This window comes from Pogoniulus pusillus, chromosome 6 (genome assembly GCF_015220805.1).
Source record: "Pogoniulus pusillus isolate bPogPus1 chromosome 6, bPogPus1.pri, whole genome shotgun sequence".
Taxonomy (NCBI): domain Eukaryota; kingdom Metazoa; phylum Chordata; class Aves; order Piciformes; family Lybiidae; genus Pogoniulus; species Pogoniulus pusillus.
In genome coordinates, this window is record NC_087269.1 from 14,501,965 (window position 1) to 14,517,203 (window position 15,239).

At 43.0% G+C, this 15,239-nt stretch overlaps 1 protein-coding gene across 6 annotated transcripts in view; it reads left to right on the forward strand.

The window, feature by feature from the left end:
• Window positions 1–13,527, forward strand: part of BTRC (beta-transducin repeat containing E3 ubiquitin protein ligase) — a 127,013-nt gene extending 113,486 nt beyond the window's left edge. For 5 of the 6 annotated variants that reach the window (XM_064144528.1, XM_064144531.1, XM_064144532.1 and 2 more), the window contains 5 exons: window positions 1,597–1,846; window positions 2,519–2,637; window positions 7,777–7,887; window positions 8,497–8,575; window positions 11,873–13,047. In XM_064144528.1, coding sequence (XP_064000598.1) covers window positions 1,597–1,846; window positions 2,519–2,637; window positions 7,777–7,887; window positions 8,497–8,575; window positions 11,873–12,034 — 721 coding nt within the window. In that variant the 3' untranslated portion in view covers window positions 12,035–13,047. Of the gene's footprint in view, window positions 1–1,596; window positions 1,847–2,518; window positions 2,638–7,776; window positions 7,888–8,496; window positions 8,576–11,872; window positions 13,048–13,116 lie in introns of those variants that run through there. The other variant, XM_064144529.1, reaches the window with a different exon arrangement.
• The last annotated feature ends 1,712 nt before the right edge of the window (window positions 13,528–15,239 follow it).

The window sequence follows — 15,239 nt, forward strand, 5'->3', positions numbered from 1 at the left end:
TAAATCATAGCCTTGCTTTGATTGGAAAAGACCTCTAAGATCATCCAGTCCAATTATTGACCTTACATCGCATGGCCATTAAAACACATCCTGGAGTGCCATGTCCACACGTTTCTTGAACATCATTAGTAGGAATCCAGAGCTTTAGAGCACCACCTGCCTGGAGATGATGTGGGAACTGCACTGTGCTAAACAGATCACAAAAGGAGGCTGATTTCTGTAACAAGCACTATCATCTTCCATACAAGGCCAGGCAGGCCAAATTGCAGACTGGCTACTTGCCCAGAAATACTGTATGTGCAGACCCCAGAGGCACACAGGATGCATCACTTTTATCCTTGGGTCTCCTCAGGAATAGGAACTTCATCCAATAGACAGTACAGATGGGCTTTTAATGCTTCTGAGATCTCAGGGATGCACTTGTCCAAAGAAGTCAGTAGGTCTCCAGCTCCTGCTCAGCTTGGCAACCCTGTCTACAAACTGCTTATGTGTTAATGGCTCAGGTCTTTAGTCTATGGGTTTTTCTCTTTTGTGTTTTGTGGTTGGAATGTAGTTTTCTTTCTCATTCATAGTCCATAAGTTGATGCACTTTGGCTTCCATAAGTTACAAAAGAAAATACTAGAAGTCTGTCTTACACCTTCCCATTTGTTACTGCTCGCCTTATTGGCAGAGGGAAGTTTTAACTTGTGCAGTGTTTGATGTGCCTGATGATACAACCATTTTCTGCTCTCATGTAGTGTATCTGGGATACAAATGTGGTAGTGCCAAAGAAAATCTCTTTATGGAGGGTGAAAGAAGTTTGCCAACAGAGTAGTCTAAAAGAAACATTTTCAAGACTTAACATCTCCATTTCAAGTCCTAGAAGTTCTATATGAAGGCTTTGTCTAACTTTCATCTTAAATTATCTTTCACCTGAAACAGTTGGCTCCAATAACATTAAATAGACATAAATGTTCTGTCTTAATTTGGATATTCAGCACATTCCTGGAGCATAGCTGTGTACCAGATGCACTGCTGGGTAAATGCAATTCATGGTGCAACTTGTGGCAATCACTGATACTCGTTTTGAAAGCATTATCTTGTCTTCTGCTTCTCTATAAATTATCCTTTTCAGATGATAACCCTGTGGGAGAGATCAAAAGTTAAACTTGTCACTAAACTTGCTTCTCCACAGGTTATGATTAAGTACTCATTGACTGGAAATGGAATGTGTGGTAGGCTGGCACAACCAGGAGACATCAGTCTTTAAGGCCATCAATCTCATACCTTTTCTTGGTACTAAATTACCTTAATTAAAGAATGCTTTTTTTTTTCCCCTTTTTTTTTCCCCTGGCTGGGTTATTTTTATGGTGTTAACTGCATTGCAGAGCTTTTGGCTGCTGGACTGTCTCAGTGTATGCATAATCAACAGGTTTATATAATGCATTTTTTAATGAACTCTTTAATAGATGTAGATATAACTTGTGGTGTTTGCTTTTCTAATATCGCTAGAGAGTCAATTACCTCTCCCTGTGCCTCTCTCACTGCAGAAAATCCACTGTAGAGGTTTGGCTCTTTTAACTCTTTTCTCTCTGGTTTGAAATTTGGAATTGCAGGGTGTGGGATGTGAATGCAGGCGAGATGCTGAATACTCTGATTCACCACTGCGAAGCTGTGCTGCACCTCCGCTTCAATAATGGCATGATGGTGACGTGTTCCAAGGACCGTTCCATTGCTGTGTGGGACATGGCTTCACCAACAGACATCACCCTGAGAAGGGTGCTAGTAGGGCACCGAGCTGCTGTCAACGTAGTGGACTTTGATGACAAGTACATTGTGTCAGCATCAGGTGACAGGACTATCAAGGTGAGGAGTTTCAGAGGGGTTTTATTTGCAGCACTTGGTATTAAATAACTGAAAACAGCGACCAGACAGGGAAGATAGTCCTTGGCAGATCTTCCTTTACAAGCAGTGTTCTTCCTGCTGTTCATTTCCACTTGGCTCTCCTCTCTTGAGCTTGCACAACTTGTTTACAGAGCTGTATGACAAACCAGATCCAGGTACAGATGCAGTTGAAAAAGAACTTTATTTTCCTGTGTTCTTTTTCAACTTGGTTGCTTCCATAGCCTGTTTCAGCATCAGTCATTCAAACAGTTGTCAGAGTTGTCATTCAAATATGGGAGCGAAAGTGAAGGTCCACGGATAGGAGTCACTTAACTGTTACTGCCATGGTCCCAATCTGCAGCATTTAAAACTGAGGAAAGTCAATATCCCATATAGCCTAAATCATAGCCCAAGGGTGCAAAATCCTGATTTTGAAAGCTAATTCTCATACCATGCATCAAAAATCTCCTGTGCACTGTGCCCCAAGCTGCTCACAGTTGCAGACTATAGTCACAAACCATCAAAGAGGTTATTTTCACAATCTTAATGACAGCATCTTCAATTAAGAGCATTCTGGGTGCACCTATCTTTCCTATGGATACTAACTTTTGTTAGTCTCTTAATAATTTGTCTCTGTGTGGTTCCCTGTCACAGGTGTGGAACACCAGTACCTGCGAATTTGTGCGCACCTTAAATGGCCACAAGCGAGGCATTGCATGTCTGCAGTACAGAGACAGGCTAGTAGTGAGCGGCTCTTCAGATAATACCATCAGGTGAGAAACACACTCCCCATTGCAGAGCTCCGTGCAAGCACATTGTCTCTGATTCCCTGGGATGTGCAGAGGTTAGGCCACTGAAGTGCTTTGTACCCTTGCCATCTTTGAAATATGCTTTCTTTGGTGTAGAACATTGGGAACTACTGGAAAGAGATATTAGAAGGCTGTTTTACTGTGTTGTCTTTCATCCTCTCTTATCTCAAGAGTCCCATACTAATCAACAAGTTGCATTGCTCTGGCAGTTCTGGTGTATGAAGAGCTGGCAAGCACTGCTTTCTGTGGTGTCCTTGTGTGATATTTTAATTGGGGTATGTGTCTAGTTAAAGGGGTCAGATTTGCAGTAAGAGGCATTTAATCCTCTGCAGAAATCCTCCTGGGCTCTCGCCAAACTCTTCTTGTGGTACTTGGCACCTGGTTAAGTTTTGAACAGCTGGTTTAGAGCATGAAGTTCAGTTTGCTGCCTTTTACACTTCTCCAGTTGCCCTGGTTGCAGTCCGAGATTTAACTCTTTCTGGTAACAAGAGCCAGGATTTCCGCCTACATCCTGCAGCTGCTGTCAGAGGCATGTCCCACTAATCTTGGGATGTACAGAGGAAACTTGTGTTGTTGTGTATGCAACATGGGGAGATGACTCTGTCATGTGAACAGGAGTAAGAGCAACCTCCCTGTTGTCCTAGTCATCACTTTGAATAATTGTCTCCCTTACGATAAAACTTGAAAGCTGAACAGTGTAAGCAGAAGCCCTTCAATTTGCATGTCAGCAGTAATTTCTCCTCAGTGAGAATGATTCCTGCTACTGTTTGCCTGTGGATGTGGCTTGCAGCACACTGCCTCTCCCTGCTTTGCATTCTGTAGGAAAACAGTGGGCCTTTGCTTGAGATCACCAGGTCATTGTGCCAGATTTTAATATAGAGCTGTCTGAGAGCATGACCAAGAGAGATGGAAGTTCTGTCTCTTAATCAAGGGGAAAAGTATAGCAGGCATTGCCTAAAAGTAGCATCACTTACACACTGTGAGAACTCCTGCACTTCAAATAGAGAAAAATATCCCTTTGCAACTGTGCTGTGAAACTTGGTCTCAGAATTAGAGTAAGAAATAGTTAAATATTACAACAGTTAGGGAAGGATCTAAAACATGATTTGCAACGCTAATAAAACTAAATGTCAAAATAGTAATAACTCTGAAGGGGACTACAGTTACTTTTATCCTTACATTGGGCAAAATCCCTAGCTGACAGATAAATTGTGCTAGAATTTTAGGAATGTTGGCAGGGAATCTTAATGGGAATCAAGTTTGGCAGCTCTGTGAGCAAGGCACAACAGTTACCTGGTCACATTGTTTTCTCCTGGCCATTAGCAGAAGGCACAAGTCCGTAGAAGGACAGGTTACCACATTATCGTTTTGATCAGTGCTCTGTATGTTTGATTTTAATCCACTGCAAAATGCCAGATGCAGCAGGTGGTCTTTAATAGAGGCTGCCCCCAATAAAGAACTCGAAATTCCCTGAAACTGAGGAACAATGAAGCTTTTTTCCTAAAAGATGGCTCTGTGATTTCTAGCTTTGCAACTACAAATGTTGAGGACCTGTGAAGTAGCTGAGAAATCAGTACCATTCTTCTGGAGATTTGCGTGGAGCAGGGAAACTTCATCTACAGCAGCTAGTTAGATTTTATTTGAGTCCAGAAATATCACCAGTGGAAGAGGACACAGCTATACAGGCATCACTGTCGTTGTGTGAATTTCCACGTGATAAAAACTGGTCCGCCAAGTTTAATCCAGTCACTTCAGTATTTTAACTTCTTAATTGGTACAGACAAGCATGCTATAGGGGAAAAAAAATAAAGAAAGAGATAATTTGGAGCAAAAAAATATAATCAGACTGCGTCATCTTGGGTGAACTCTTAAAAAGGTGCTTGATTTACATGTGTTGTGTGCTCATTCTCCAGTGTGTGCACACATGGGGATCTGATACTAGACCATTTAGACAACAGCATTCTCTCTAGCAGATGAGGATCCAGGCTCACCTACCTTCTGTACATCTTCCAGCTCTGCCAGGACTTTAAGTGAATTAAGGCTGAGATAACTGCAGACCTCCCTCTATTTCCAGACTTTCTCCTAAAGCTATAGGAAGAAAGGTAGTGCTTATGACTGTGTACACTTTGTACTGATTTTTTTTAGCTAGTTCTCAAGCCTTAAGAGTAGTTCTATTCTCTTACTATGTTTTGTCCTGTGACTTTTTAAAGAAGCAGATATTTGAGAAGTTTATCAAATCTGGGAGGTCCCCTTGGCATCAATTCCGCTTTGAGATTCTCCTCTTAGATAGCAGTTACCTCTTTCATACACAAATGGCCATTCACCACATAGCTAGGAACACACTCAAGAGACTGGTCGACAGAGTCCCTTGATAGCCAGGTAGCCAAGAATGCTGGATATACTCTGAAAGAGCAGTCAGGCATTGGAACAGGCTGCCCAGGAGTGTGGCCTAGTCACCATCCCTGGAAGTGTTCAAAACACGTGTAGAAATTGCACTCCAGGACATGTTTTGATGGCCATAGTGGTGTTGGGTTGATGGTTGAATTCAGTGACCTTAGAGATCTTTTCCAGCCAGAACAATTCTGATTCTACAATCATCTCTTCTAGTCCCATTCAGATTCAGGTAAAAATTCAAACTGGGACCTGAAATTTTCCATGCAGACCTGAATTAGTGTGGTGCAGCCTCTCAGAGCTGCTGGCAGTCTCGGGATTGATGGCAAGGAATGGAAACACATGGCATTAATGTTTCTGGAACACGGTCGTTCTCAGACCTTCCTGCAGCAGTTCATTTCTGGCATTGTCCATCCTCTTTACAGCGCCTATAAAATGTGTTCAGATCATCACAGATTCCTGAGAGATCAACTTAACAGATCAAAGAGTCACCTTGTGCTCCTCCTAGGCTTCAGACGTGTCCATAGTCAAGTCCTTTCCCAGTTCTATAGTGACAAGAGAGTTCTGTTCATTCCTCTGTGGTCCAAAGTGAGAGCAGCTTGTTGTGACAAGACAGCTGCAGTCATTATCCACCAACCTTGGGCACTCACGCACTGGATCTGGATTATTTCCTAGGGGACCTCAGGAGTGAAATATGTGGGAACAGTTTATGTCTGTCTTTGTCTGTTAAGGAAAAGTGACCTGACACCTCAGCAGCTGTGCTGCTTAGAGATGTGTCACCCAGAGAAATTCCATGAACCACCCATTTTTTTCTCACTACAGTGAAGTTCATGTCAGTCTGAATGCTAACTGAATGAGCATTTACAAACATTTGTGAGTGCTTCTTTCATCTGTATATCAAAGAGCTGCAGTAGATGCTATTAAAAGATTCCTCTATGAGCAGAGCATGCCTCAGCCAGAGGTGGAACACCTCCAGACAATACATGTCAAAGAATTTCAGTTCTTGTAGGCAAACAATCATTCTTTATGCATGGTAATTAGGGGTCATGTCAAGGAGCTGCCAAATGTATGGAAAGCAAACAGACTGCATATCTATTTGAGGTGTTTCTTAAGTGTTTTTTAAAGTAGTGTGTGGGTGTAAAAGTTAATGTATTTTAAGCTATCCTTCATGCTAAAAATCCTTCACAAAACTTGAAACTCTGGGATATTTACAGCCAAGAAAATAATGCATTGCTGAGTCTCATACTGGGATACTCTGTACTGATGTTGGTGCCAAAATGGTTTTAAATACTGGAATATTAGAAACAGTTAGCAGAGAGCCACAAGAATTACTTGAGAACAAGGAGTAAATGTGTTGCTACAAAATGATAAACATAGAGTGCCTGTTTTAGCTTAGGCATACTTGAGGTAAACAGAACTTCAGTGAGAGAAATGCCAAATAAAAAAAGGCTTCTTAATTCTTGTTCTTTTCACCACTGTGGTGATGTCTTAATTGGTGCAATCATAGTCTCTGAATCAGAAGTAGTCATATAGGGCTAGAGAAAGGGGTGCATGCCCCATATAGGTGATCTTACCCATTGGAACAAGCTGCCGAGAGGGTTGGTTCATCTCCCTCTCTTAACAAAATCAAGGCAGGATACTTCTATGAAAAATCAGCTTCAGTAATATCAAAGTTAGGAAGCTCTGCATGAAGGTAACTGGAAGATGTCCTGTGATACTAGACACAACTGCTCTTAAGATGATGGGATAGAATCATAGAATGGTTTAGGTTGTAAGGGACCTCAAAGATCATCTAGTTCCAACCTCCTGCCATAGGCAAAGACACCTCCCACTAGAACAGGTCACTCAAGGCCTCATCCAACCTGACCTTGAACACCTCCAGGGAGGGAGCAGCCACAACCTCCCTGGGGAACCTGTTCCAGTGTTCCATCACCCTCACTGTAAAGAACTTCTTCCTAACATCTAGTTTAAATCTCTTCCAGTTTAAACCCATCACCCCTCGTCCTGTCATTACAAGACCTTGTAAATAATCCCTCCCCAGCCTTCTTGCAGGTCCCCTTCAGATACTGGAAGACCACTATAAGATCTCCTCAAAACCTTCTCTTCTCCAGGCTGAAGAGCCCCAACTCTTGTAGCCTGTCTTTGTAGGAGAGATGTTCAAGCCCTCTGATCATCTTTATGGCCCTCCTGTGGACTTGCTCCAACACTTTGATGTCCTTCTTGTGTTGGGGGCTCCAGAACTGCACACAGTATTCCAGGTGGGGTGTGATGAGAGCAGAGTAAAGGGGGAGAATCATCTCTCTTGCCCTTCTGGCCACACTTCTCTTGATGCAGCCCAGCACACGGTTGGCTGTCTGGACTGCAAGCACACATTGCTGGCTCATGTTGAGCTTTTCATCAACCAAAACCCTCAGGACCTTTTCCTCAGGGCTGCTCTCCAGCCATTTGCCACCCAGCCTGGATTTGTGCTTGGGATTGCACCGACCTCTGACTCATTTGTTGTGTGATGCTGTAAGACAACAGAGCCGTGCTGAAAAGCACGCATCCGCTCAGCAGCAGGGAAAGGAGTGATGAATGTAGTTCATTTCTCTTTTGTCTTTTCATCATCATCTTTATTTCCAAGTTCCCATTAGCTACAAGCAAAGACCAAATGTTTTGTTGCAACGATCAGGTATTCAAAAATTCTTAGTGCTTCTTCATGTTCTCTTCCAGGCTGTGGGATATCGAGTGTGGGGCATGTTTACGAGTGCTGGAAGGCCATGAAGAGTTGGTGAGATGCATACGCTTTGATAATAAGAGGATAGTCAGTGGGGCATATGATGGGTAAGGCTGTCAGTGTGGTCAATACCTTGCATCCTCCTATCTCTCAATGTCTCAAATCCCACTTCACTGTGTTTTCCATACAAATACTAGACTCCTTGTCTGTCATACCAGGAGGACCTTTTCATGGCCAGTAAATCAGGAACATGCTACAGAGTGTACCTTTTTTTTTTCTTCTTTGGAAATAAGTCCATGTGGTTTGATATGTGTGGTCCAGTTCTTGAGCTTATAATACCTGACCAACTCAACCTGAAACCTCTTCTAGCTGAATCATTTTCCAGAACAGTCTTTCCCATTTGTGCTTATATCTTCTAACCGTTTGCTGTTACAGACTAGGGGTCTTCACTCCTACATTTCTGTTAGTTATTACCACCTGCTTTTTTATATCTTTTACTTGGTTGACAGCATTTTTTTTTCCCTGCCATAAAGCTCTATAAGGTTTACAAAGAGGAAAAGTAAGAAACAGGTTTCAGGAGCAAAAGGATTACTGCAATTTTCTTTGAACTGGTATATCAACAAAGCTGATACAGTTGTTAGTTGTTTGGTTTTTTTCTGCGAGCACTTTTCAACAAAGCTTTGTTGTTTGTTTGTTTGTTTGTTTTTCACTGCTAGGAAAATTAAAGTATGGGATCTTGTGGCTGCTTTGGACCCCCGTGCTCCAGCAGGGACCCTTTGCTTGCGAACCCTTGTGGTAAGAACTTTTGATAGGGATGCTGGAGGGGACAAAAAACTCTGCTTGATCAGGGCTGTCCTGAGCCATGAAAACACAAGTGAGCTTATCCCAAATCTACAGGATGTAGAAATGATTTCCAGGGGGTTGGATTTTTGGGGGTCCAACTTGGTTTTTTTTACATGCTGCAAGCTATAAAGCATTGAAAATTAGAACGTGTGGCTCTAACTTTTTAACAGTTTCATCTTATGATTTGAAGTTGATAACTACATCCACTTTTGAGACTTGTCCTTCATGGAATCCACGTGCCAGTGGGTTTTGTTTAACCTGTGTGTACCTGAGGATGTAGTAGTAAGTCATATGAGTTCTTGGCATGATGTTTCTTAAAGGAACACAAACTTGGAATTACCTTTAAGTGGCTTTTGGGTACTTAAGGGAAAAGCAGGTAAGGACTAGAACAGACAGTAAACTTACTTTATCCTTGAAGAGCAACTACTAGTTTCATGGTGACCATTGGTATTTAGTGCAAGTTTGATGATGTAGTTACAATGTCATTTTGTGAGTGTTAGCAGCATTTACACTCATGCTTAACAGTGGCTCTACAGTGGTCATAAAATAATGTGGGAAAGCTGTGAGAAAAATACCAATAAAGCCAAGCTCGCAGGATGGTTCCTGTAAAGCCAAGACCACAGGGTGGTTCCTGTAAGCATTCCTCCATCATATTCACTCCAAAAAACTTGCACTGTTGCCGTAGATGAAGGAAGATTTCCATCCAGTACTAAATTGTTATTGAAAAAGAAGCACTACATGTGTTTGTTTGTTAGCTAAAAAAGGTTTGGTTAGTGCTTGGGTGGGTATATGTTAGGCCTTTTCCTGCTGTGGCAATGTGGCTGTCATCTGTGCTCTAAACCAAGATCATATCAAGCACATGTCTGATTCTCTAAGTGTGGTTACCTCCCCCTGAGCTGAGCTGTGCTAGGTGACCTTCTGCATGCTCATCTGAATTGCTGCTGCTCCTGTGGGTTTCAATAAAGCGTTTGTTTCACTTCACATTTGATGCAGGCTGTGAGAGTTACTGTGACTCAGCTGACAGGCAGTAGGTCATTAAGCCATACTAACTCTTTTCCAATCATGTGTTTGGACCGTAAGCTGTGGAGTGTGTGAAAGTCTTTGATGCCTGCAAGTACTATGTTGAAGAACCTTCTTGTTAACCAGATTGAACTACACATAGTTTCATGGCTGAAATCTAGAAAAACCTTTTGGCATCAACCACCCAGTTCCAAACTAGGGAACAACTTTGTACCTATGAGCACGTATTCTGAGAGTCTAAGACTTCAACTTTGTATTAGTAGTGTTAGTGCTCCAGCCTGAGACAAATGCGTGCCTCGTAACCTGTAGACTTAATTTAACTGGTGTGATTTCCTCTGCATTTTCCAGCAGTGGACAGCCAAAGAGCCCCAGCTAATTATATTATAAATCAGAAGCAGTGGGATGGAAACACTGTAGGAATCTCAACTCATGGATATCATAAATCCCCATTTGATAGCAATGGAGAGGGCTAAAGTAGAGGAAGCTGTTGTAGTGCTTTTAGGACTTCTCATGTTTATGACAACAGGATGTCCTTATACCCATGCTTTGGGGTGTTTTTTTTCTCTCTTTCCTTGGCCTCCAAAATTAAACCTGGCTGCACAATGAACATCGTGAGTCTCCTGCTGCTCGTGTTCAATTTTCAAACAGTAGGAGGAAAGTGCACAGATAACAAATGCTCTCTGCATGCCAGGTCCCTTTCAGTTTTGTCTTCTGTTAGCTGGAACAGTGGCCACATGAATTTGACAGAAGCTTTCTAGGCACTGAATAAACACACAGTACAGCTTTTCATATGAGATAAATGTCCAGATCTTTGTGGCTTCAGCTCAGGGTGTATGTTCTGCTTATTGCCACTGCAACAGCAAAGGGCAGGTTCTGTGTGGGATTCATAGGGCAATCTTATTTAGCTAATAGTGTCTGGGAGAAAATAGGGGAGGTTGGAAACAGTATTTGGAAGTACTTCTCTCTCTTTCAGTGTGTCTGAGCAATCCCTCTGAATCTTACCATCATAGTGATATTTTTCAGCAAGAACTTTACTTCTCTGCTGCAGCACAGACTGGAAAAAAACTTTCTTTTTTGAATAGGTGGGAAGACAGAAACCTGTAAGTTCTTTTAAAGACAAATTAGAGTTACAGTTAGATAGTGGAAAAGGTTCAAATGATTAAACCTAAAAATTTATCTTACAAGTAGATTGTCTTACAATCTGACTTGTGTGTGCATCTTTTCACTTCATTTTAATTTAAAGATGCAGAGATTCACTTGAAAGCAGCAGTTGAGCTTTGCAAAGCAAGCTGTATCTTTGTAGTTCTGTGCCATAAGACAGATGATTCCCATTTAATAGCTAACACTTCTCTTTTATCTAAATGTTTGAGGATCCTGTGTTTTCAACATTAAAGTATTTTAAGATGGGAGGTTTTTTCCTGGCCATAAGCTCCATGCAATGTGTGAGTACTAAAGAGAGTTATGTATTTGTACTAAAGAGATAGAGCTTGACCCAGCTGGGTGGTTTCTGTTCTCCTCTGACCAAGGAGAAGGCCACTGCTCATTCATGCAGCAGTGTAAGTACCAAGCAAAGGTAGATGGAAGGGAAGGCTTAGTGGATTTACTCTGTGATATCCAGGATCTTGCCATTAACTCCTTAATTACAGCCTGAATTCTTGCCAAATTGTCATGCCATTTCCACTCAGCCTCAGACAAAATGCAAACTGCCTATAAAGAATGCCCTTTATTTTAGAACTGCTTAAGAGGAATTATTACTGTGTCACTGGACTTCACAGCAGACTCCTTAGTGTCCTTTAGCATTAAGCTCTTTTCAGCAGCAGCAACGATATCAGGTCTTGACTATAAAGTTCTCATTTCTCTCCCTGTAACCTACTGCATCTGGGAATGCTGTGATTTCAGGAAAGAGAGTTCCTATAAGCCTCACCAGACTGACTTGTGTGGTGGAGGGAGCTTAGTTTGTTCCACACAGTGCATGTCCAGTATTTGGATTTAAGGAGTCATGATAATTGTAATGTAAACTTCCTGTGAACTGAGTACTTAGATACAGGAAACTCTTTTCGCTTGAAAGAGGTCTTAATTCGCTGTGGTGGTGATACACCATACGTCGTGTGGAGTTCACTGAGAAATGCATGTGACACTAGAATCCAAGTTCAAATTGATCTTCCTTGCTCCTTCCCAGATGCCAGCAAGTTCGTGAAGTAACATGCTGTGTCTCCCACTTGCACCTAGGAGCATTCTGGAAGAGTCTTTCGGCTTCAGTTTGACGAGTTCCAGATCGTCAGCAGCTCGCACGATGACACCATCCTCATCTGGGATTTTCTGAATGACCCAGCTGCCCAGGCAGAATCCACTCGTTCCCCGTCCAGAACATACACCTACATCTCAAGATAAATAACACTACACTGTACCTCACACTCGCACAGGTAACAAAAAACATTAGAAAGATTAAATGAGCCTCGGAAGTGATGCTGGATGCAGTGCGAGTGACTAGCCGAGTCTTATCCATATTTCTCATCTTGGCTGCACAAGAATTCCAGTGTCCTGTTAAAGGACAGGGATGGTTTTAATACTTTAGAATAGGGACTTCATTGTAGGATTTGTGGCATGTGGTGCCTGCGAGTTACCCCGAAGAACTTCTCCTCCTCTGTCCATCATCATCAATAATTAAATCAGCTATTCGCTGCTGTCCAGAAGGAAGATGGGTTTCTGCAGAGTGAGTAGAGCAGCTGCTGCCTAACAAGGGGATGCAGATGGCCTGACCCTGGGCAGTTGTCATCAGGCAGGAGAGTTTTGCCAAGAAGCGTCAGCTTTATTCCCTCCCTCTGAAGTGGTGACCATTCTTCTCACTCTGCAGCAAGCTGATTCAAGAGAACAGTTTGGCTGGAGGAGGAGACACTGAGGCACAAGCCCAAATGAATTTAATCAAGATACATCAGTGTGCAAAATCATTTACTGATAGGGCACAGTCCTATTCTCTAGCATAGCGCAGGTGTTAAATAGTTAATATCAGAGCCTGACTGGTTTCCTCATCACCGTAAGCTTTTGTCTTGGCCAGTGTGGGGTAGACATAACGTTTCATATGTTTGGGTCAGTTGTAGGGTGGATTTGATGTATGTGAGTGGAGTGGGATAGCATGATTGCCCGCCTTGGTATGGGTATGCTCACAGTTGCTGTTAACAGCTCGAGGAAAGAGGCAGAGTTGCTGACAGGCTTCTGCAAGGGGATGTCCACGCTGACGTTTTCCCACAACAATGCCCTGTCGTGGGGCTCGTGCTGTATCCTCTCTGTAGATTGGTAAATGTACAGCGATGCTCCAGAGCTGTCAGATCAGGCATCTTGATTTTCTCAAACACTCTGGTCAAACAGATGTTCTTTTAAATCATTAAAAGGTTTAGTAAAAATGAGATTTGTTTGGTTTGTTCTGTTTTGGTTTTGTTTTTTGTTTTGTTTTTTGTTTTTTTTTGTGTTCCCAGGACTCATTTAAGCTGCAGTATTTAAATTACCTGCCAATGCCAGGACAAAAGAACTATCCACGTAACCAATACTTGCTGAAGAGAGAGGCTCTCAGACTTGTTTCTGGAACAAAGTTGGCATGCGGTTGATCTCAGACAGGGTCTACTCAGCGCGGCTGACTGCTAAAGTGCTGCTATATCAGAAGATGACTTTTATCTTTCATGAACAGTTAACATTTTTAAACCTTCCCATCCCTTCCCTCCCCTGTCCGCCACTTCCTGTTCACTGCTCTTCCCTTTACCCTGTTTGGTTCCCCTCCAAGCCCCAGTCACAGATGTCCTATGAATATATTTAAAGTGTTGCCAGAATGTGTTGCTTTGCTGTTAAGCAAGAAGACTTACAGCCACGGTGCATCCTGCTGAGAGAGTCACTTCAGGGTGTTGGGGGGGGGTTGGGGGAAGGGGGGAAGTGAGGAGGAAGCTGCTGCTCTCAGACTGAAATCAATATCCATTGCTTGAAAAAAGCCTTTAAAAAAGCATTCAGCTCTGAAGAGCAACAGAAACCCTTAAAACAGCCAGACCAGCCCCACCCCTCTCCACGACTTCCCTGAGGCTTTTGGCTGTTCAAAATGCAGACCTATTTTTTTGTGGAGAGAGGACCCTTGAAATTTGATTATTATGAGCCAAATCCATCTCTTTCCTCTCCCGCCTGCTATGCTAACCCTTTGGAAGCTGGATGTGTGTTGTAGCCTCCCTTAACATCTGCTTGGCTGGGGAATGTTAGTCAATGAAAAGTTAATCTCTATTCTGCCAAAGTCCCAAGCATGGTGGGCTGGGGTTGAGATCCTGTCCACCCCTGCCCTGGGTGAAACATTGGCCCAGAGCAGTATTTCACTAGCAGAGGGATTTTCTGTACCATCTTCCTCCAGCTGTTCTCCCTGAAGACAGTGTGTTGCTGATGCCTTACGAATCATTCTGTAAACTGAAGGAAGCTTGTGGCTGAGGTGAGGGGGAAAGATGGACATTGCTCCATCTTTCTGTTTCTCCCCTGCGAGAGGCTATAGCTGACTACTGGAAGAGGGATCTGCTAAAAACACCCTGGAACTCTAAAGACAGCCACACTAGAATGAAGACACTGCACAAACACTATGGCCATGACTCTAAGACTTTGCTCACATGAATGGGCAAGTGCAGAGTCCTTTGGTGACAGCAGACAGGCAACGTGAGTGTGGCCATGAGCACAGTCAGTGCAGTTAGCAGTGGTTTCAGGCCAGTTCTGCAGCGTTTCTTTGGCTGACCTTGCTAGAAAACCTTTACAGGGAGAGCCTTTGTTGTGCTTCTCTAACCTGCATGCTGCATTGCAGTTTGGGGACACAGGCTGATTAGTCCCTTTGCTGATAGCTGAGCTGGATCTTTACTTTCTGGCTGAGGCTTTTGCAAATTGCCATTGCTTAGGAGATAAAAATAGCCCTAAAGAGGAGGGCCATGAGAAACAATTCTGCATAACTTTGAACTAGACAGAGAGATCTGGGGGGAAACAGCTTTACAGAACTGGAAGGAATTGTAGCAGGCCTGCATTTAGTCCAGGAAAGACTGTGGAGATCAGTCCTTGGCCCTTCCAGGTTTGGGCCCAGATCTTTCACTGTAGGTCTTGAATACCCCTACTACAGGGACTCATGCTGCTCTGGGTAACCTGGTCTATTTGAGGATGTCCCTGCTGATTGTGGTGAGGTTTGGACTAGATGACCTTTGGAGGTCCCTTCCAGCCCGGACCATTCTGTGATTCTATACCTTAGTGAGGAATTGCTTCACTGCCACAAGAGGAAATTGGGGCACTTCATCTCTAGGCTGGGGAAGTTTTAAAAAGGCTTTGTTAACACCCTCCAAACTTGGAGCTTGGCAGATAGGTTTTTTTTTCAAGTGTTCTCATCAATTTCACTTTGCTGGGGAAGCAGTTGCATTGTTTCTATTGCTTGGGTGCACTTTTTTCTCCAACGAAATTTACAAAGAGCTGGGCCAAGAGTTCCCAAAGAGCAGTCCAGAGGGCTTACATCATTTTGATGATAGCTAAGATAGAAAAGAGAGTGATGGAGTTACAGTTTCTGGGGAGTATCTAGTACAGCAGTGGTGCTGAGCACTCTGCT